At 52.5% G+C, this 22170-nt stretch overlaps 1 protein-coding gene across 2 annotated transcripts in view; it reads right to left on the bottom strand.

Moving 5' to 3' along the window:
• Window positions 1-21179, bottom strand: part of SEZ6 (seizure related 6 homolog) — a 45011-nt gene extending 23832 nt beyond the window's left edge. For both annotated transcript variants that reach the window (XM_066363645.1, XM_066363646.1), the window contains exon 1: window positions 20941-21179. In XM_066363645.1, coding sequence (XP_066219742.1) covers window positions 20941-20995 — 55 coding nt within the window. In that variant the 5' untranslated portion in view covers window positions 20996-21179. The remainder of the gene's footprint in view (window positions 1-20940) is intronic.
• Window positions 21180-22170: the final 991 nt, after the last annotated feature.

Here is a 22170-nt window from a genome sequence, read left to right as displayed (position 1 = left end):
CTGTAAAATGGGGTTTCTTTTTAGGATTAAATGAGAGAATATTACTTCCCTTCACCATTTGATATGTCTCTCTAAATTCCCTTTATCTTTATTATGACACTAGCCAGGGTCCATCTATGATAGGGTCTAAAGCAGGGATGGAATGGTCTGCATGCTACCCTTCCCCCCTTCAATTCATAGCAGACATTGTTAATCAATTTTGGTTTTTTCTTGCTGAGGTCACATGGGACTTCAGAATCCTTCTCAGAACAGTTATCTAGGCAGCCAATACCAATGGATTGGCTAGGCTATGGAAGATGAAACTTATTTGCTGTTGCTGGTCTGAGATTGCTTTGCTATTGATTATATTGACTTGTATTCAACCACATCGTTGGCAATATGATGCATATTCTGCCTGTGGCCCACTAGACTCCCAGACCCTTAACCACCAGAAAAAGGTCAATCTGGATGCTGGCTCCAGATTCAGTTCATATAGAATTTTGCCAGCTCTGAGAAGGCTGAGAGGATATTTTGATTCTAACATCTTTCAAAATGGCTGCATGAAGACCTGAAGGGAAACAGCCAGGGCGAGATATTTGCAAGGAGAAGGTTGATTCCTCTGCATGTCTGGCAGTGGGTATCATTCCACAGGCTCACACCCTCCCCATGGATTGGCAGGCATGAGGAAGCGGCAGATGGCCTACATTCTGTTCAGGAGACTATGGCGGCTCTGATGTGTCAGACAAGTGGGAGGAGGGAGGAAATTGGGGTGAGAAAGGTGGGTACAGGGCTGGGGTCTCTCTATCCCTCTAGATTAGAGGGGATTTGGTGCCTCAAAATCCTGAAATCCAAGACCAACTTCTATCTCCTGAGATACCCACTAAAGCAGCCCATCTGTGCCTTGGCATTCTGTGCCAGACACTGACAACACAGTGCCTAAACTAGATGTCCAGCCAGGCCCAGACCCCCTGGAGCAGATGGTCGCCAATGCTGTGTCTTTCACCTGAGTCAGTGATAGTAGGTCTAGGCAGTGCCATGCCAGGACAGGGTTACTGTTTTTACCCATTCCCCAGATGTCACATGGTCTTTGCCAGGTGAACTGAGACTGATCTTAGCATGGCACAGGGAAAAGGAGCCTTCACACCAGCCCCTGGCACTCCAGAGCCCCCTTCCAGGATTGCCTAATAAGAGATAGGGCCTGTGGCTCCCAGGATAGGTACCTATGGGATTCTTCATTGGGAGAGGGAGTATGAAGAGATCTTCTTTCTCAGGAAGGGACCATAGTGAGCACAGCTCCTCCCGCCGGCTGCCAGGTGGGTGCCGGGCAATGGAGCAGAGCTAATGGGCACCTCCCTTCACTGTCGATTGCACTGATTGTGTTATCTAGGGGGACTGAGCACTTGGTTAAATGGGATCGAGATAGCATATCAAACGAGCAAATTGATTCTGCAATCAGCTACCACTTGGTCCCAGAGGGTGCCACCCATTGTCAGAGATGGTAAGATAATCTTGGGGAGACAGGCCATTTCTGGGGAAAGGGCATCTTCAGACATGCTGGTTAACTGACGGAAGCCTGAGGCCCTGTGACCCTCCCCCTCCCCCATTTCTCTGCCTGGGCTGACTGAGTTCAAAGGTGCAGAGACTGACAAAGGGGGAGAGTGTGTGATGCAGGGGACAGCAGAAGGAGATGTCAGGGACCCAGATGCCCAGTCTCACCAGGTACCTATTGTGTGCCGGACACTGAGTCAGGCTATTCCCAGATTTTATATTATTTAATTGACACTATAACTCTATGAAATGAGAATCTATTTTTTTAATTGATTGATTTTTTTAGAGAGACAGAGAGAAGTCAGTAGTCACTTCCTGTATGTGCCCTGACTGGTGATCAAACCTGCAACCGTAGTGTTTCGGGGCTGCACTCTAACCAATGGTGCTAACTGGACAAGGCCTGGAAAGAGAATCTTATCCCCTCATTACAGACAAAGAACCTAGAGAGGTAAGGTGAGGACTTGCCCAGTGGCACAGTGGTGGAGCTGGGATTTGAACCTACACTGATCTGGCTTCAAAGCTTTAGTCTTTCCACACCGGACTGCTTCACAGGAGAAGAGATTGGGGCTACCCAGCAAAGAACATTTGAGCCAGTGGAGGAAACTAAAACCTAGAGAGAGGAATGAACTTGTCCAAAGTCTTATGCAGGTTAGAAGTGGAGCTGGGATCAGAGTTTCTGGTATTTGGGCCGTGAGTTGAGCCTGAGCAGGGTTGGGACCCAGGGAGCCCCCACCCCGTGCTCAAAGGACGGCTGAGTCTGGGCCCAAACCAGAGACCAAACAGTACTGCTCCACAGGGCCAGGCATGGAGTCACACATACTCGGGTTCCTTCAAATGTCAGCTCTGCCACTTAAAAATCATGTAAACCCAGGCAAGTTTTCATGTCATTGACTGTAAATCAGGCACTTTGGAGGGGTTTTTATGAGAATCTGAATGCTCTAAATAGCAGTTTCCTAGGGGCACCGAGGGAAAAGCCATAATAACAAGGCTGGGCAGCCCCCTGCCAGGGTAATACGGAGAGGCAGGCCTCTAGGGTGGGGAGGTTGCTGGCCCAGAGTGAGATTTCTCCTTTCTGGGGGACCAAGTTCCTTGTTCTGTGGCTAAGATGTGTAGGATAATACTGCACCATGTCTCCAAAATACCACCACCTTCCAGGCCTGCATGTCTGTGGGGGACAGGGCCTTGGATCACAGCAAGACAGTCCCCATGATGATCCCCAACTGCCCAGTCTGCTTAGTGCCTGAACACAGGAAGGTACTTCTCCCCTCCATCCAGGGCTGCAGCATCCTCCCAGAGGGCTGGGGCTGGGGAACACCACTCCCCTTTCCCCAGCACCCCCATCCAGTGGTGGGATTCAAATAATTTAACATCTGGTTCTCTGCCCTACTGACCACTTTAAGTATATAAAAAAAAGATATACTGGAAGGTAGTTTATTATTTCATGCATTTAATACTTAAATAAGAACAATAAAAGAGGCACACAAAACTAGATTATTATAAGAAAGAGTTTTAAACTATTAATGAAAAATATTAAAATAATACCTGAAAAAACGATAAAACTGTTATTTAAGATATTTCCAATGACGGCTTGTCACCCCCTGGTTGTATGGCACTTTTTCTCTTTATGTTATATGTTTGTTTACTGAAGTAACAAATGCAAGGGAATTAAAATGTAGTATTTCATCAAAGGTATAATGGATTTTATGAAATGAATAAATAAATATTACAAGCATAGTTCCATCAATTTTTTTTCACCTATGGACGGAATGAACATTACTACAGGTGTTTAGAATACGTTGTTGCGGAGATGAACATTAAAAAGGAATAAAGAATGTAAATTTGTGATTTCTACATTGGGCAGCTGCCCAGGCGCCCACCTTAGAGAAAACGCTGATTACAAGTGCCATTTTAACAACTGGTTTGCCGAACTCACCAAAAAAATTAGGTATCGGTTCTACCGACCCAGTGCTAACCGGCTGAATCCCACCACTGCCCCATCCTCACTGCAGAGGCGCCCGGAGCTCCCTCAGTCCCCAGCCCTAGAGTGGCCCCATAGCCGCCTGAGCCCTCCCCCTGCATTAGCTCTTAAGCTATGCAAATAGACATCGGAGGGAGCCCTGTTTAAAGTATTTAGACGAAATGAAAAAAGGCTTTCATCGGCACTAATGAGCCATTCAGGATGCCTCCCCGGTGGATTCTCTCTCTCTCTTGCCTCCTGGCCTGTGCCACCTCCTGTTGCCCCTCTGGGGATCGGAGGACCCCTCCCCTCAGCCCCAGCCTGGGCCTCCCAGCGGAGGCCTCCCGCTCTGTCCTCCTCCTCCCCCGGACAGCTGGGTAAATGTAGAGATGGGGACCCGAGTGTCCCACCCCTGACAGACTTGGATTGGAATGGGGGAGGGGTGTCTAGTCGACGTTTAGGGTAAGAAAAACAACTGGGGACTTTTCTTCAAAGCATCCAGTGAGGTAACTGTTATAGTCTTTGTCTTACAGAGGGAGAAGCTGGTGCTCAGTGAGGCCCGGGAGGCTGCCCAGGGTCATGGCGCTGTGGAGCTGGAATTGGTCTGCGTGGAGGCAATGATGAGGGGTCAGGGTCCTTATGCAGTGTCCCTGCCTGGGGGAACTGCTGCACCAGGCAACAGTTTACAACTCCAGATGCCAGCTCAGGGCCAACTGGGCTGTCCCCATGGTGCTATTTTTCTGCAGATCTTTCTGCATTGTACAGCCAGAAAAACCTCAATCCTGAATCTATGCCTCACTAGCTGTCCGACCTAGGCAGGGGGCTGTGCCTCTGTTTCTTCATCTGTGGAGTAGGGACATCTAGACAGGTATATGCTCTTGTCTGCCAGCCCCGCCCCATCCTCTGCCAAGACAAGAAGGGTTGCCTGTCATTCCCTTCCAGGGCCTAACCTGCTGAACCCTTGGAAGTAGACACAAGAGGAGAACCCAGAGTTCTGAGATGTCAGACTTGATTCCCTCCTTGTGGCAGCACCAGCTCTGGGGTGGGGGGGGGCTGTATGACAGCAGGTGGGTACAGGGGGAGCTTGGGGGGTACAGTGGGCAAGGAACCCACCCCTCTGGGTTCTGGAGGTTAAGTTGGCCCAGCATAGGGAGAATGAGAATTTAATGGGATCTATTTATTAGCCCATAAAAGTTAATGAGTTTATTCTGGAGGTTCCCTGGCCCCTTTCAAGTTTTAATAGGGGATTAGTGAGGGCCTGGCTCCTGCAGGCCCCCATTGTCCCAGAGCTCAAATGAGGAAAGAGGGGCCCTGGGAGTGAGAGTGCCTGAGTTCCCCAGAGCCAGAGCCTGGTCTCCACAGTGACAGTTTCCCTGGGCCGGCCCTACTTGCTGAATTGAGGGGCCCCAGCTGGAGGCTGGCAGGGCCAAATAGGATCCCAGACGCCCTAGGCGAGGTCCAGTTCTAGAGCCTTCTAACTCCTTGTGCTACTGAAATAATTAACCCTACAGCGTCTCTGCATCTATGGTAGGTTTACTGCTGTCTGACTTCTTGTAGTAACAGGGAAGGCAATATAAGTTCCATATGACAATGGGGAAACTGAGACCCAGAACTGGGATGTGGTTTCTCCAAGGTTACCTAGCAGACAGCACAGAGCCAGAAAGGACAATTCCTGTGGTGTGGAGCCAGGCAGCTGGGGCTGGGAGCGGCTGCTTTTACTCAGTGCTGACTGGGCCGACCATGCACCTAGCACCCTCACATGTCATCTCTTATCCTCCCCTTACTCCAGGAGGTTTTGGGTCATTATCTCCAGAGATAAAGACACTGAGGCCCAGAATGGTTAATTAACTTGTCCAAGGTCACACAGTGAATGAATGGCAAGCCTGGGAACAGAATCCAGAGCTGGGAAGCGCCAATGTTAAGCTCTGTTCACTGCCTCCATGGCCCTCAGCTGTAGCTTCTGGGACCTCCCAACCATCTCCCCACCAGCCTGGCCACCACTATCTGAGGGCACTTGTACTGGTAGCCCCACATCTTAGGGTGATGGGGAAGGAGGTCCTGATGGTGTCCTGGAGGGGCAGTGGTTGGGGTGGGCACAGAGATACACTCAAAGGAATTTTCTCTTCCAGGCCAGGTGCCTTCCCTTTTCTGGCCCATTTGCTCACTACTCTGTCTCTTCAAATCCTTCTCATCCTACCAGGCCCAGCTCCTATCCCTCCTCTGGGGAGACATCCCTGCCTGGCCCAGTGAGTGACGAGAGCTTCCTGCTCTGACCTCCTGGTAGGACCTCAGCACATGTATAACTTGCATCTACAGGCAAGGATCCAGCTCAAGGCATCTCTCTCTTACTACATTTGCCCACAAATGCTGACCGTTGGTGCTAGGCACATGAAGGATAGACTTGGGGCACACAGTTTCCAAGCTAGGATTCTGCCCGTCCGCACACTAGGAAGGCTCTCTGCTCCCTAATGCTCCTGGCCCTTGGCCAGCAGGGGTGGGTAGGGGCAGGCAGGGAGAGGTCCTGCAGAGAGAAGATGACCAGCCGCCCCTTGGCAGTGTCCCAGTACAGCCCCAACTGGTAACTGATGAAAAGTATCTGCTGGCACAAGCAGGTGGGTCCCCTGGCCTCAGAATAACCTCCCTTCCCCTGCCACTGACCATCTCCCAACACACCCTCTTACTACCCTCTCTTGTTCAGTCCCTGACAGTCTGTCTGTAGTGTAGATATGAAGGGGGGCATCTCCTCTTGGCTCCCAGCAAGGAAGTGGTTGATCCCAGAATCTGAATCCTTATAGCCTTTGTGAACATCTCATCCCTCCCTCATTTATGCAGGAGGAAACTGAGTCCCAGGTCACATGCCAACCATGAGGCAGGGCTGGGACCGAGGATGTCGGGGCTTGGAGAGCATCTGGCCCAACTGTTCTGAAGCATGAATTCTCCAGCGCTCAGGGCCATCTAGCATCGATGGGCATACCTCCAGGGATAGAGCACACACTGCTTCCTGAGCTGCTAGGGCAGCCAGCTCTCCCACCATCTTGGATTGGGGTGTTGGGTAACCCTGGGCTTCAGCATTTCCAGGGCTGGGGGTCTTCTTGCTAGTAGGAGAGAGCTTGGGTGGGGGCAATGGCTGACAGCCAGGAAGTGGCTCTCTGTGCAAATCACTTCCCCAACCTGAGCCTCCATTTCCCCAACACTAAAATGGAATAAGTATCTAAGGGTCATATCAAATCTCATATTTCAGTATCTCGTGAGCCTTAAAGGACTCTGTGAATAAAAATATTGAATGTTACTATTTACTGAGAATTTACCACATGCCCAGCATCATTCTAAGTGCTTTACCAGAATTAACTCATTTAATCCCCAGAATAACTCTGTGAGATAGGAACTTTTATTATCCCATTTTATAGATGAAGAAACTGGGACCCAGTTGTGCCGATCCCAAGTTACAGGTTTGGATATATCAGAATCAAACCCAGAGGTTGGGCAGCCTGGAACAGTGCTGTCTAATAGAACTTTCTGCAATGATGGAAATGTTTTGTATCTGTGTGTCCGATATCAGAACCAGTAACCACATACGACTATTGAGCACTTGAAATCTGGCTAGTGAGACTGAGAAATAAATTTAACATTTTATTTCATGTTAGTGAATTTACACTTAAATAGCCTCATGTGGTTAGTGGCTGCCACAGTGGAAAGCTCAGCTTCATAATAAAACCTCTCAACCTGTGCATTATTCACCACCTCTCAGAAGGAAGAGCCTCGAGTGGGGGTCCCACAGCAGTAAAGATGGCGTGGCAGTGTCTGCTCTCCTCTTCGGGCCTGGGAAAATTGGGGAGTTGGGTTGGTGAGGAAACGATGACAAGGAACCCTGGGACTTAAGTGTTTTATAAAGGCCCCAGGGAGCTGGGCCTCTCAGCCATTCACTCCTCAGGGAGGATTAGTGGCTCCCATCAAACGACGTTTGCTTCCTAGCCGTGGCTGAGCCCTGTATTCTGAAGGATGGGGTATTTAATGGGCAATTTTGGGCACTCAGGCAGAGACAGTTTAGGAGGACTTTATGGGTTAAGGACAGCCAGGAACAGCTTGGCCTTGTGTGATTTGGCCCAAGATTGGGCCAGGGTGTGTGAATGTTCTGTGATGATTCCTGCGGTGCTAGGTTGACTTGCTCCTACTTCACTGCCCAGTCAGTGCCCAGTACAGGGACCTGGTTTGGCCACCACCCTAGTGCCCCCGGGGGCAGCCCCAGAGCTTGGGGCCAGGGGAGCTTGGGGCCAGGGGAGGACACTCACATTTACGGAGTACCTGCTATGGGTCAGGCATGGACCACCTAGAGAGCCATCTTCCATCCAGAGTGGCAGCCTTTTGTGCTTATAATCCATATTTTACACTTTACGTGTGAAGGAACTGGCGCTCAGAGGCAAAGTCGATCATCCTAGTTCTTATAGGAGAAAAGTGGCGAATTAAGGGTTTGAACTGGGTCTGCCTGTTTCATAGCCTGGGCTCAAAATTCCTACTGCATTGAGTTGCTGCTTCATAGGAGCATGTGTGTGTGCATGTGTGAGTTTGTGGTCCCATGTGTACACATGAGCACACGCGTGTGTGTTTAGATTCAAACACATGCATGGCCCACAAGTCGTTACTATTTGTCCTTGCCCATTTTCACCACACCTTGGAACCTGGCTTCCCACAGTCCTCACCCCGAAAGGCCCTAGCTCCCAGAAAGGATGTGCTTCTTCCCAAAACAGCTGCTCCTTTTCAGTCTGCTGCCTTCATGGACCCTAACCTCATCCTTCCTGGGGCCATGTGGCCTGGACAATCTCTCAGGCTCTGGGTGCATGGGGGGAGGAGGAGCACCTCCCCCCACTTCTCCCCATTGCCCCACCCTCCCATGAGACTGTGACGGGGGGGGGGGGGCCCAGGGTAGAGGGGACTCCCAGCTAACTGCCACATGCTTCGCTTTCCAATTTAAAATCTAATATGGTCTTGCCTCTGCAGAGCTGGGGTCTGGAGAGGTGATTAATGAGGTCTCTGCTACAGCATCACCTGCTGCGCTGTACACCTTCCCTGCAGCTCTGCGTTTGTTCCACCACCACCACCACCACCCCTGCCGCCTGCCTGCTGGCCTTGGGGCCCTGGGGGCCCTGCCCTTGCCTGCCCATAGTTCCTGGGGCTGGGCAGGTGGCACTGGCGCTGGGGGCCTGCAGTAGGATTTGGGAAGAGAAAGGCGCTGGCCTTGGAGGTGAGGGCAGTAGAACTGACCCCCACTCCTGGGCAAGCTGGAAGTAGCGGAACAGCCGGGGCCTCCTTTGGCACCCCCTCCCTCACCTGCCAGGGAACTAATCAGTCAGCCATATTCCACCGATTATGCCAACTCTCAGTAGTATGGCCAGGGCAAGGAAGAGACAAGGCCGGTGCTCAGGGAGGCCCTCTCTTAACACCACTTTGTTCACAGCAAGGACCGTATTTCTCTGAATGAAAAACCTTGGAAATGTCAGCTAGGAAGAGGAAGGTTGTGAAGGCAGGAACTGCATTCTCCCTGGACTTGGGAACTGCATTCTCCTGTCCCTAATGTTGGGGATGGGTGATCTAGGGAGCAGCAACCATCTCTTCCGTCCTCTGCTCTTGACCAGCTCCAGGAATCTGTCAAGGACACTCCTTCCCACTGAGCCCAGCAAGACAGGGCTGTTAGGGGCCAGGGCAGGTACTATTCTGGGCCCCTGACCAGTATCTCTGGGCTACTGCCTCCTCCCAGCTCCCACTCTGAAATTCAAAAGCCAACACCACTGAGGTTGTTCCCAGCACCTGTGTCCACCTCTGAGATGAATGATTTTGGGGTAGCCCCAAGATTCTGGAGTCTTTAATAGGGCAGATGAAGAGGCTTGTTCTGTGCACCACGGCCGAAGTCACCTCCCTGACCCTATGACCTTTTCCCTATGGCTGCTTTTGTCAGCTGCATCTGGAAGGAGGTATATTGGAGGAATTGGCTAGGGATGGAGGAGCTCTGAGGCCAGACCCCTGGGCTGCCCTGGTCCTTAATGCTGAGGTGGGCTTTCTCTTCCCCGGAGGTCACCAGAGTGTCTGTTCTTAGCTGTGAGAGCTGAGGAGGCTGGCGAGGCCTTGGCAGAGCCCTGACTTCGGCGTGAAGGTGAGTCTACCACTGACAGGCTGTGTGACCTTGGGCTTCTCTTGCCTTCTAGAGGCTGTCTGGCTTTTTATTGGCTTTTTAGAACGTCTTTGAGTGGGTGCAGAGGCAGATTAAGGTCGGTTGAGGCCCCGGGCACAGAAGAAAATATTGGGCCCCTTACATTAGAAAAAAGTGTCGCCTGACCTGTGGTGGTGCAGTGGGTAAAGCGTCAACCTGGAAACGCTGAGGTTGCCGGTTCAAAACCCTGGGCTTGCCTGGTCAAGGCACATATGGGAGTTGATGCTTCCAGCTCCTCCCCCCAAGTATGCTTCTCTCTGTCTCTCTCTCCTCTCTAAAAATGAATAATAATAATAAAAAATACAGTGGTATCTTGAGATACAAACCGACCAACAAACAAATTAAAAAAAAAAAAGAAAGAAAAAAGAAAAAAGTGTCAAGTTGTGGTTTTGTAGGGTCCTTCAGAAGTTGGGGCCCAGGGTGTGCGCCTGGTGCGCCTGCCGTTAAATCCACCTCTGGGTGGGTGGGACAAAGAGTCACGGCCCCTCTATTATCACTGCCCAAACCCAGGGGCTAATGGAGCTTCATGGTGGGTAGTGCTAAGGGTGGAGGGGGCCTAGCAAGGAGGAGGACCGGGCTCTGTTGATTTGCTACTTCCTTTCTGTATGGCACAAGACCCCAGTCTCTTCTCCATCTGCTGGTCAGTATTTGCTGAGCATCTGGCGTGCTTGGCTGTGTGTGTGTGCATGCACGTGATTATGCAAGTGTACATGTATGTGCATGTGCTTGGGGGTGGCACGGGTGGGAGATGGGGGATGGAGGTGTGAGAAAAAGACCTAGGGAGAGATTTAACATTTTTCAGCACCTAATGTGTGCCAGGCCCTGGTGGCCCACTCACCTACGCTATCTGATTAATCTTCTCCCTCCCACAGATAAAGAAATAGGATCAGATAGCTGAGAGAGGTGGTTTAGCTGGGCCACCATAAGCCCAGGAGGCTGACCTAGGGTTACCCCTATCCTGCTCAGCTTAAGAAACAGATAGACCTGTGGTGGCGCAGTGGATAAAGCATAGACCTGGAACGCTGAGGTTGCTGGTTCTAAACCCTGGGCTTGCCCAGTCAAGGCACATATGGGAGTTGATGCTTCCTGTTCCTTACCTCTTCTGTCTTTCTCTTTCTCTAAAATGAATTTAGAAAGAAAGAAAGAAAGAAAGAAAGAAAGAAAGAAAGAAAGAAAGAAAGAAAGAAAGAAAGAAAAGAAAAGAAACATTTGGAAGGACAGATGTAGCAACAAAAGACTCCGTTTCTGTAGGAAAGCGAGGGCAGCCTGAGCCCAGAGGGCAGACCCTGGCTCTGAGGGGGGCCGGGGCTGCCTTCCTTCTTGGCCTTTAGGCTCAGACCCCTTGAACTGCTGTACTTTACCCCTTCCAGCTGGTGCCAGTTTTTAGATCAGCTGGGACAGTGATGGGGAAGAGCCCAGAAGCGCCAAAGTTCTGGAGGGCAAAGGGCTCTAATGGTGACCTTCGGCAGAGTGAGCTGTAGCAGGGACCTGAAACACCTCTGAAAAGAGCCAGGGCAGTACAAGAGGTCTCCAGAGGGGGATGGGAGGGTTGGGGGATAGTAGCCTCATCCAAGTGTGCTTCCCTGTCTCTGACTTCCCGACACTTTGAGCCCCTTTCTGCCTCTCTAGCTTAGGTGGGGGTGTCCTAGGCCATCCATCCTTATGTTTAAACGGCGTGGGGAAGAGCCACTGGAGACCTGAGCTCTGCCTTTAGGGACTTGGGGGGGGTGCAGCGGGAGGACAGCCTGAAACCTTCCAGCCCAGACAGGTAGAATGGAGCCTAACCTGCACCAGGGTGTGGGCCCTGCACCTATAGACCACCCAGGCTCCCCTTGCCACCACGGCCTTGCCGGACTGAGGGGAAAAGGCCTTATCTGCCCAGCACCCCGGCCTGTGAGGCCCTCGACCTCCCCAGCAAGCTGAGGGAGGGAGGGAAGGGGTGCAGAGCTGTTAAAAATAGCAGCAGTAGCTCCAGCTATGAATCTCCTTGAGGGGTCAGTAGAGCCCAAGAGTGCGGAGCAAGAGAGTGGAGAGGGCTTTGGGGAGGGGAGACATAGACCTGAGCTGGGGTCTGCTGTGCCTACACCAAGGGCCACAGTCCCAAGATGCGGAGACAGAAGGGCACAGATACGTAGCGACATATGGACACAAACTCCCAGGAATATGTGGACAAGCCAGGCAGAGATATGCACAGACATGGCCACCTGCACATATGGGGCTTCTTCCCCAGATCCCTAGAAACTCCAGATGGGCCCAGCTGTGCACCCCTAACCCTTTAGTCTTCTTCCTCACCCTAACCTTGCTTTGACTTCCAAGGAACCTGCCAGTCTGGGTATGTGGACACCTTGAGTTGAGAGTCCTCTTACCCTGTCCCCTCCAGACTCTTCTGCTTGAGGCTCAGGGCAGGACCAGGGGCACCAGAGGCAGCATTAGGGATGCAGATGCAACAGACACTAGATTCACAGCACCATCTGGGTGGCTGGAGCCTCAGGAGCACCACCCTAACCTGAGCAGAGGGTCTCTCCCTAGTCTGGCTGGCAGGCAGAGGGAAGAAGGGGGCATGGGAGGGAGGTAGCCAGACCCAGTAAGGCAGGGGTAGTCTCTGCCAGGAGACTGGCAAGAACTGAGTAATCAGTGAGGGAAGGAGGACGAGGGAGGCCGAAGAAGCAAATGCACAAATGGTCTCTTGTGCGTGCCTTGTTTGTTCCCACCTTCCCACCTTTGCCTGGAGATGCCAGGGGCTCTTCTATCCTCAAAAGAATGTGACTCTTTCATCTCCCCCTTTTCCTCTAACCAGACAGAAAATAGGGCCTTACAACAGGTGGGGGCCAGCTGCCAGACCAGATGTTTCAAATTACCAGCACATCCCCTTGCTGGATGTAAACGATATCTAAGACAACGTCCAGCAGAGCAGTGAGCCAAGGTGGAGGCCCTAAGAAGCACCTTGAACCCGACCCTCATCCTCTGCACTGCTAGTCTCACCTTCCTGGGCAGGCCTGGCCAGCTGTCTCGTCTCAACAGTCCAGCCCTGGGCTCCCCCAGCTTCTGACCCAGCCCCTTCAGTGACTACCTGAAAAGCAGCCCCTCCTGGTGCTGGACAGCTCTGGCTACTGGAGGTCCCTCCCCTTAAGCAGGGCTTCTGGGTTTTTTCCTGCCACCAATCAATCGCTCTGATTTCCTTTGATGCTGGTGCTCTTCTGTGAAAGAGGTGGAACAAGCACCATGAATCTCAAGGAAACTGAGGCACACAACTTGCCCAAGGTCATTTGCCCAAGGCAAGAGCCAGTATTGGGTTTAAACCCTGGGGTCCTGGCTCCCTGACTAGTACTCTTCTAATTATGTTCTTCCTATGGGGCTGCACTCTCCTCCCTGAGCCACAACTTGGCTCTCCACATTGCCCCCTCCCAGGCTCTGGGACTCTCTAGGCACCTGCTGGCTGGTGGGACCCAGGCCAGACACTCAGCAGGTGGCTGCTTGGGGGACAAAGGAGCTGGTGCTCAGCTGCTAGGCTGGGAGGGAGGGAGGAAGAAGCTATGGAGGGGAGGAGAGCTCTGGACTGGAAATGTGAAGGGGCAGGGTCTGCTTCTGTGCCTTTAATAAGGAGCCAGCATGCAAAGGGGGGTAAAACAGCATGCAAATGAGCATCTGTGGAGGGTGGTGATCTGTGGTTCAGGCACATTTCACAGTTCTGCCCTCCCAGCCAGTGACCAGCTAGAAAGAGGGTCCTGAGGGTAGAGAGAGGAGCTCGTGGGGAAGGGAGGAGTGGGCCTCTGGGGGATATGGTGAGGTTAATGCCAGGGCACAGGATTCTGGCTGGGCCCCTGGGGACTGCACTGCAGGAGGGGAGAGACCTACTGCTTGGAAACATAACATATACGATTTGGTGGCACTAGGGGCCCTGCACCTGCTCTGCCTTGTTGGGGGATTAGGGGGACACCCAAGCCCTGCAGAGATGGAAAGAGCTGTTATGGAAGGAACCCAGGATATCCTGGCCCTAGGATCCCAGAAGCTTGTTGGACCCTCAAAGACCCAAAATATAAGGTGACTTGCTACAGATAAAAAACAGTCCCAGGGCAGTCCCTGGCCCAGAGATCTCTTGTTCTTATGAAGGTGAATTGTTGGGTCATGTAGGTGCTGCTGACATCTCATTTGAATCTCATTTAATTAAAATCAGAGGGTCCCTGATTTAGCTGGGGAGGCAGTCACAGCTGAGCTTATTAAGAAGGCAGCTCCCCCGCTCAACTGAGTTCCTAAAGGGCAGGGATTATGTTGTATTCCTGCCTATAAAAGCACCTGATAGGTGCTGAATAAAATGAAGAATGTATGGGTGGATAAAGAATGGACAGGCTAAGTTCCTGATTGGGAGATAATTAGTGTTCAGAGGATAGAGAAAGCCCTCTGGGCTTAATGATCAGGGAAAGAGGGTGTGGGAGAACTGAAATAAGCCAAAGGACTCAGGATGGCATTCTAGGTAAGGAAAAATGCCTGAACGTGACTGTTGTGTCTCATCATGTTGTTTCAAAGCTTTCTTTATCTTTATTATCAAAGTTATTCTTGCCTATAAAATAAATGTTTGCTTCCAGATGAAAAAAAATGCCTGAGCAAAAACAATAGACATACAAAGTATACACAGGGTCGAGGGTTCACCCTAGCACCCTCACCCACTCTCTCGGTTGCCCCAGCCCCCACCCCCAATACCTACTCAGTTCCTTTTTGTCTCCCAGCAGAGCCTCTTGTCCCTGCTAGGCCTAGCTAGCACCTCCCACCCCACCCCTTCCTGCCAGCCTGCCTGCCAGCCTGCCTGCCAGCAAGTCTGCGGACTCTGCAGCCGGGGACTGGATTGTTGTTGGAGAAGCAGCAGGTTTGTTTGCTCCAGAGCCCGCCGAGAAATCTCAACAATCAATGGCCAACAACACTGCCAGCGGCTTCAGAATCGATCCACCTTCCCCTCCCAGGGCTGGCAGTTGGGTGCAGGTAGGCAGGTGAAGGGAAGCTGGGGCAGTCTTGGCATTCAACTCTATCTAGAAGCTGAGATTTAGGCAAGCTTGGGTCTTCCCACCCGGGGGCTGGGCCTCAGGTGGGTTGAGGTGATTGGGTGGGGGGCAGCTCAGGATGCCAAGACTGGAGTGACTGGTCCTCTCATTCACCAACGCCCCTAAAGGGTGAGAAAATGAGTCATCCAAGCCTGACTTGTGTGGGCACTGTGGATGAGGTATCCACTGTGGACCTGGAATGCTGAGGTCACCAGAAACCCCCAGCTTGCCCGGTCAAGGCACATATGAGAAGCAACTACTATGAGTTGATGCTTCTCACTTCACCCTCCCACTTTCTCTCTCTCCTCTCTCTAAAATCAATAAATAAAATCTATAAAAAAATGAGTTGAGTCACCCAAGGTCACTAACCTCTGGGCCAAGATTCAGGGTTCCTTTGACTCCCAGCCCTGTGCTCTACTCTAGTTTCCAAGTATTATAAAGGAAGTTTTATTTCTTTGCTACTAAGGTCTGAGCAAGATAAAATGTTTCTAATCTATAGCAGTAAGGACTGAGGATAGACATCTAGAAGATAAGCTACTGTCATCACAAGAAATGTGCTAGAAGAAAGGGGACATTTATGTCTTGGGTCTGACAACATGGGCTTGAACTGGCCTATAAAATGCAGATAATAGCTTCTATCTGATAGAGATGATATGAGGACTAAATGAGCTAATGTATATAAAACAGTTAGTACAGTGCCTGGCACATACTTGGTGCCTAATAAATGTTTGCTATTACTGTTGCTGCTGTTTTATTATTGTTTTATTGTTATTATTAGGATAATGATACTCTCCTGGGTTCCCATCTGCCTCGACTAGGCTCTGCCTCAGGCTGGGGGAGTGGATTAGTGCTGGTGACAGCCAGGTTTTGCATACTGGGCAGGCAGTTTAGAGTAGTTTTGTAGCTTATTGGCTGTGAAGCTCAGGATGACTGACTTAATCTCTCTGAGAATCAGTTTCCCATCTATAAAGTAGAGATAACTAGTCTCTTATTCTATTAAATAGAAAAAGCATGTAGGAGGCTTGGCCTCTGAGGGTTCTAGGCCATACCTTACCTCACACTTCAATTATGTTTGTGAAATGAATGAATGAACCGTAGATGGTTGTACCCCAGGGACCATTCATTAAGAAGATGTGAAAGATCGTGGACATAAATTGTGGTCCTGGATAATAACTTGGCTCCCACCTTTCCCTTTATGAACATGACAGGTTCAGAGCAGTTCCCAAGATTTCATGTGGGTCCTTGTAAGCACTGTGAGGGTGTCTGAAGCTGAGATAGATGTGGGGACTTATGAAGCCAGAAGGCATAAGGTTGCCTCCCCCTGACCTCATTCGTTAAGTTCATACAGGGCACCCCTTCTCAGCCAGCCGTGGTGGTGGGTAGGTTTTGGGGAAGGGAGTCACAAAGCCTGGGCCCCCGGCTTCACTCTGCCACTGTCTACCTGTGCAACTCTCGTAAATTTATTCAACATGTATTTAATGTCTGCCCTGTGTGAGGCTCTGCCACTGGGGACACAAGCTGTGGTAGCAGCAAGAAATGGCAGGAGAAAGGTTTTAGTCCTCTCGGAATGGTCATCAGCACCCTACCTCCAAGCCACTTCAGGCTGACAGCATGACAGCTTAATCTGTGGAAAGAAAAAACTAAGCAAAAGCTATAATTTACAGTTGGGATAATTGGCCAATCCTTAGGAAAGGGAAAAAAAAGTCCTAACATACACAATCTTTGTAAAAATAGTGCGCTTGTTATGCAAATTCAGCTTCAAGAAGCAGTCTCAGCTGTCATGTACCCACCTCTCCTTTCTGAACAGGCAACTGACCCTAAACTTCTTCCAAATAGGAATTCTGGAGCTGCCCAAGATAGTGGGGGTGAGCAAAACAGACTCGGTGGCCTCCTTTCTGAGTTCAGTCTTGCTCCTGGAGAGGACCATCATGCAATCGGGTGCTCATGAGCCAACAAGATGGGTACCTTTGTGGGGAAAGCCAGGGAATGGTGGGAGCACAGGAGAATCCCCTGACCCTCACTGGAGGTCAGGTGAGGCTTCCTTTGAGAAACCATAGAGCCAAAGAATTATATGAAGTGCCAGCTAAGCCCAGACCTGAGGTATGAGGTGGAGTGAGGCAGGCAGAGGAGGGGAAAAGAATTTCAGGCATAAGGGATGGCAAGAGCCCAGAGCTGTTGAGAACATGGCTAGTTTGGGAAATTGCTTGGTCTGGCTGGGTGAGTCGGCTTCCTGCTAGAATTAGTCTGGAAGAGTCCCTGAAGACCTCCTAGTGCCTGCTGTCCACCTCTCAGCTGATGACCAGGGCTGGCAACATTGCTTTCTGCTGCTCCCTCACCCCCAGTCTCTTACATATAGATCCTGGCTCTTCCTTCCTGAGAGGAAGCTGGGGACCCAGAAAGCAGCATGACGACAACCCTTGGAGATCCTGATGTGGTCTCAGGGCTTGGCAACCACCAGCTTGGTGCAACTTTACATTGAATGTTCTAGGAATTAGAGACCTGGAGAGGGCAGAAGCATGTCTAAGGTCACACAGAGAGCCTGGGCTCTTACCCAGCTGGGCTGAGAGTTCCCTTTACTAAAGTAGCCCTTACCTATCAGCCCTTTTCCACACCCTTTTTCTTGTTTGGTGAGTGGGGTGCCTAGCTCTGATAGCTCTGCCCAGGTGGGGGCGCAGCTTTGCTGAGCAGAGCTCAACCTGGCAAATGGGGCCTGAAAGGCTTGGAGAGTTGGGAACAAGGCGGGTGGGAGGGGACTGGAGGGATTGGGCACCTAGGGCTGGGTGGAGGGAGGGGCTAACAAAATAGGCTTTCTGATATGCCCTCCACCATTCAGGCAGCCAAGGTGGGAGGGGTAGGGAAGCTCTAATTAAGCCCAGTTTCTAATTAAGCCCAGCCCCTATGTCTCCTGATCCCCATTAACTCCCCATGGTGTCCCCAAGGCATTTTAAGCTGCCACCCTGCTGAGGAGGCTGGGACTGCTGCCAGGGCCTGCCAAGCCTGATGAGCTTAGGTCTGTGAGGGGCAAAAACCAACCCATAATTCCTCTCCAGTCCATGGCAGTTTCTAGGACCTCCAGTCTCAGAAGCACAGAGGAGCCTCCTGCCCATCAGGCCAACCCCGGGGGCTCTGGGTGGACTCTAGATTGACTCCCATGGAGTCTTGTTCCCAGCTTCCACTTCCTGACTCCAAAGTGCCAGGCTAGAGGACAGGGAGCAGGGCCTGGTATTGGCTTTGGCTGTAGCCCCCAGACTCGGGAAGTACTCACAGAACCCTGTGCCTAGCACAGAGTCTGCCGGAAGCAGCAATGACCATTTTCGGTTAAGGCAGCTCTGGTTTGTTAATGCTATGGTTCTGAGGCTCCTGGAGGCCAAGCTCTCCTCCTCCTTTCCTTCCCCCTCCAGGCCTTGCCTCCCAGACACCATCCCCCAGTTCTTGGCAGAATGAGGAACCCTTACTTACTATCCTCTTCCTCCCTCTTTCCACCAGACAGTCAGAGTCCAGAGAGGTGTAGCATCCAGTTTAAGGTCACACAGCTATGGAAGCAGCCTCTGCTCCTAGAGACTCAACTGCACCCTGGTCGCTGCCATTTCCACCCTCACAGTCTCCCCAGGCGACATTCACATATGCAGAGTTTAATTAACTTTATTGATATTCAGAAATTAGGAGAATGACTAAAGGTAATTGTTCATTAAAAATTGTTAAACTGACACAACAGGCCAGGATACGTGCTGCCCCTCCCACACCATTTTCATCTCTACTTGTAGCAGGATCTTCTGAGCACTGGCCGCAGGTTGGGAGTGACTGGTGGCCTTGGGCGTTTCTCATGCCTGGGAACAGTCAGCCCAAAGGACTAAATCTATGGGAGGCTGGCCCAGCACAATCTCTTCCTATGCCTTCGGCCTCCACTTCTCAATTCTGGACTGTTTCCAGCTGTATCCCATGGCCTGCGTCCTTTCACCTCTGTGTGAGCAAAGCTCTGAGGGCCCTTCTTCAGGCCACAAAGCTGCAGAATGCACCGCCTGCATCACAGAGGCTCACAGCCCGTCGGCCTTTATCACCAGCCGTCTGCCTTTGCTTGGCTGAAGCCTCTAGATAACCCAGAGATGGCCTCCCAATGAGATGACTTAGTAGTCCATAAACTGGGACCTTGCAGGCCTGCTGGGAGGGCAGAGCATGCCAGGACAAGCCCACATGCAAGCTCTCTCTACTTAGGCCTGGCATGGCAGGGCTGCTTCCTTTTCTCATTTAAGGAGGGAAAATAAAGATCTTCCCCAGCAGACATTCCCCTACCCCACATATCCTTTGGGGGAGCGGCCCCACGGGTGTTGGAGAGGTCGGGGCAGGTCAGGAAGGGACACTGGCTGGTGATACACAGACCCTTAGCTACAGAGTGTACACTCACATTCTCACCCCTAGGAGGGCTCCCTAGACTCCACCAGCCATCCTCCTGGAGATCCAAAAGCAGTCTTAGCCCAGCCCTGCAGGGAGCTCTCTGGCAAAGGCTGCACTGCACACTAGCAGTCTTACACACTCCTCACACCTGCTTGCTGCTGAGCTCTCACCTAACATCCAGACCTCCTGAAGCACAGACACACTTAGATCCAGACATGCTGGGCCCTGATTACACTCACACACAAAGGCTCCAGATTACAGGTCCTGTGTCCCAGGGGAACTGTCCAGCAAAAGATCCTGGCTGGACCACAAGACAGGTCTAGAATTTTGAGGAACATGTTTGGACAGCTCGGCCAGGATGCTTACCTCCCTTCCCCCCCTGCCCCAGGTGGGGTGGGGTTTAAGGAACTACAATCTCCCAGCATGAACACAGGGTTCTGAATTCTTGCCACCAAGTACGAACCCATCGAGGTCAACCAGGGGTGGGGTGAGGACACAGGGCTGAGTGCCACCCCAGCCAGAGGCTCAGAGAGGGTTTCTGTGTCACTGGGGACACAGAGTGAAGAAAAGTGCCATCCAGGGGCCCACTCTGGTCCCGACCCCGCTGCCCTGACTTCCAACGCGTCTTGGAAAGATTGAGCAAGGAGGTTTTAGAAGCTTCTACATGTCCTCCCCCTCCCCCCCCCAATCAGGCGCTACAAACCATACTGCAAGAGGCAGCGGGTCCCAACTTCAAGCAAGGTCCCAGCCATCCCGACAGCCCACCCAGCTGCAGTGGAAGAAGGAGCTGGGCGTCGATAGCTTTGACGAGTGCTTGTTAGAGCCGGGGCAGCAGATCCCGTGGATGCTTGGAAACCTTTCGTTTCAAAGGCACAGAACCCCCAACTTCTCCCCAATACTCCCTTACTGCTCACTCCAAGACCACGCTTCCATCAACCCCGGACCGATGAAGTTGGAGATGGGACTGCAAGAGGGGTCCTGGGCGGTAGGGTGTATTGCAGGTCTTCCCGCGACGAGTCTTCCCACGTAGGGTGGGAGAGAGCCGAGGAGGGCTGGCGCGGAAGGAGAAAGAGCTCTGGCCGTTTGCGGTGTGTGCGGTGTGTGTGCGGGTGTGTGTGTGTGTGTGTGTGTGTGTGTGTGCGCGCGCGCGCGCGCGCGCGCTCAAGGAAAGGACCTCGGAGGACAAAGTATCTATCCCAGGACCTCAGCTATTGTAGCCTAGGGCAGAGCGAGGAGCCGGATACGGGGCCCCGGAGCCCCCGACTTTCCCCTGGAATTGTACTCTAGGTTCCGACTCCGGCGTGGCAGCGCCAAGACCGAGAAAGGTAAGCGAAGTCCCAACTCCAGGTCCAGCCGCCATCCCGCCCCGTCCTTCCGCAGTGAGGCCCCGGAACCGACAGCCAAGTCGAGCGAAGTTTGGAGCTCGGCAGGTAAGGCAGGACCGCCGGCCGCGAACAGGACGGTCCAGACTCATCGCCCTGTGGCCTCCCTTCCAGCATGCGCCCCGGCGTTCCTAGGCGCGGATGAGCGCGAGCGTGTGCGGGGAGAGGGTGGCGTGATGAATTGCAGCAGAGAAATCCCATTAGATCCGGGGAGATGATTAAAGGCGAGGTCTCGGCCCGGCGCGAATGGCGGGAGCCGCGACAGCTTCCCGCCCGCGGAGCCTGCGCCCCACCCGGCTCGGCAGGCGTGGGAGCAGCGCAGCCGGCGGAGCACGGTGCCCGGGCTGGGGAGCGAGATGAGCGGAGCTGGGCACCGGGACAGTTCTCCCCTCCCACTGTGGGACCTGTCCTCGCCTCGTCCTGCCACCGGACGCCGGGGTCCCTTACCGTGAGCCAGGAGCGCCAGCAGCGAGGGCAGCAGCAGCAGGGCTTCCGGGAGCATGATGTTGGTTGTATCTGCGCCCTGGGTCGGGATCGCGGCGGGAGGGCGGGGGGACTCGATGGGGCGTGAGCGCGGGGGACAGTGAAGGGTCCGGCCGGGAAGAGGGAACGGGGCCGCCACCGCCGCCGCCAGCACCTGACAGAATCAGCACCACGGCCAGCGCCTGGCGTCGGCGCCAGGGATCGCCGCGCGCGCCTGGGGGCGGGGGCGCGGGAGGAGCGGCTTACCGTAAAGTGTCAAGCAAAGGCGCAGAAGATCCAGACGCAGAGTACAGTCTCCCGCGCTGCCGCCGGCTCAGGGGAAGCACTGCCCTGCTAATGTGAGCCCACCGCTCCCGCCCTTCCGCGCTGCCTACGCCCAGTCCAGCCCAGTCACCCTTTTCCTCATTAGCAGCCTGCCAAAGAGGTGGGGTTCTAACCCGATTCTTCTTGAGAGAGCAACCTTTTCCCCAACGCTCCTTACCCTTTCCTGGTACCTGAGGGCACCGAGGGTGAACTGGAAAGACGTCCGCGAGTGAGGCAGCTGGGTAGGCCCGCGTGCCCTTGTGACAGCTCAGTCCTGGACAGATAATGAACATGGCTTTTGAGTGTACAAAGGACAATAAATTATTACTTTGCGTTTAATAAATGCCAGGGCTCCAGGCAGCTGCATCAGCAGCAAACTGTGCTCACAGAAAGGCTTAATTACCCTGATATTATAGTTAAAAGGCATTGGTACTTGTGTCCTGGGAAGACATTCTTCATTTGGCAGGAGGCAACCTGGGCCAAGCTGTGGGCAGCTGAAGGTAGTATCCTGGGTCACCATGCAGCCCTGGGTTTTCAGAACCTTGCCTTGACAACCTCCCCGCCCCCACAGGACCAGAGAAGCCATAGTTCCAGCCAGTAAAAGCAGAACCTTCATGCCTATCCCTGCCCAGGTTCCTGGAATTGGTGGAGAAAATGGGACAGGCATGGTGGGTGGGGCGTTTCCTTAGGGCTGTTTTAACTGGAGACTTGAAGGAGGCTCAGGAGAGTATCCAGGGAGACTGTACCATTCAAGGGCATGGAAAAATAAACTTCCAGGGTTCTGCTTGGGCTGAGGAGCCCCAGGAGTCACGGGACAGCAAAGAGGACAGTCACAGCTGTGCCATCCCAGAGGCTGATGTTTAGACCCAGGGGTTTTGGTTCCATGGATGA

Source organism: Saccopteryx leptura, chromosome 2, assembly GCF_036850995.1.
Source record: "Saccopteryx leptura isolate mSacLep1 chromosome 2, mSacLep1_pri_phased_curated, whole genome shotgun sequence".
NCBI lineage: Eukaryota > Metazoa > Chordata > Mammalia > Chiroptera > Emballonuridae > Saccopteryx > Saccopteryx leptura.
Note: the sequence above shows the minus strand (reverse complement) of the source record. Positions and strands in the feature narration are given on the sequence as shown.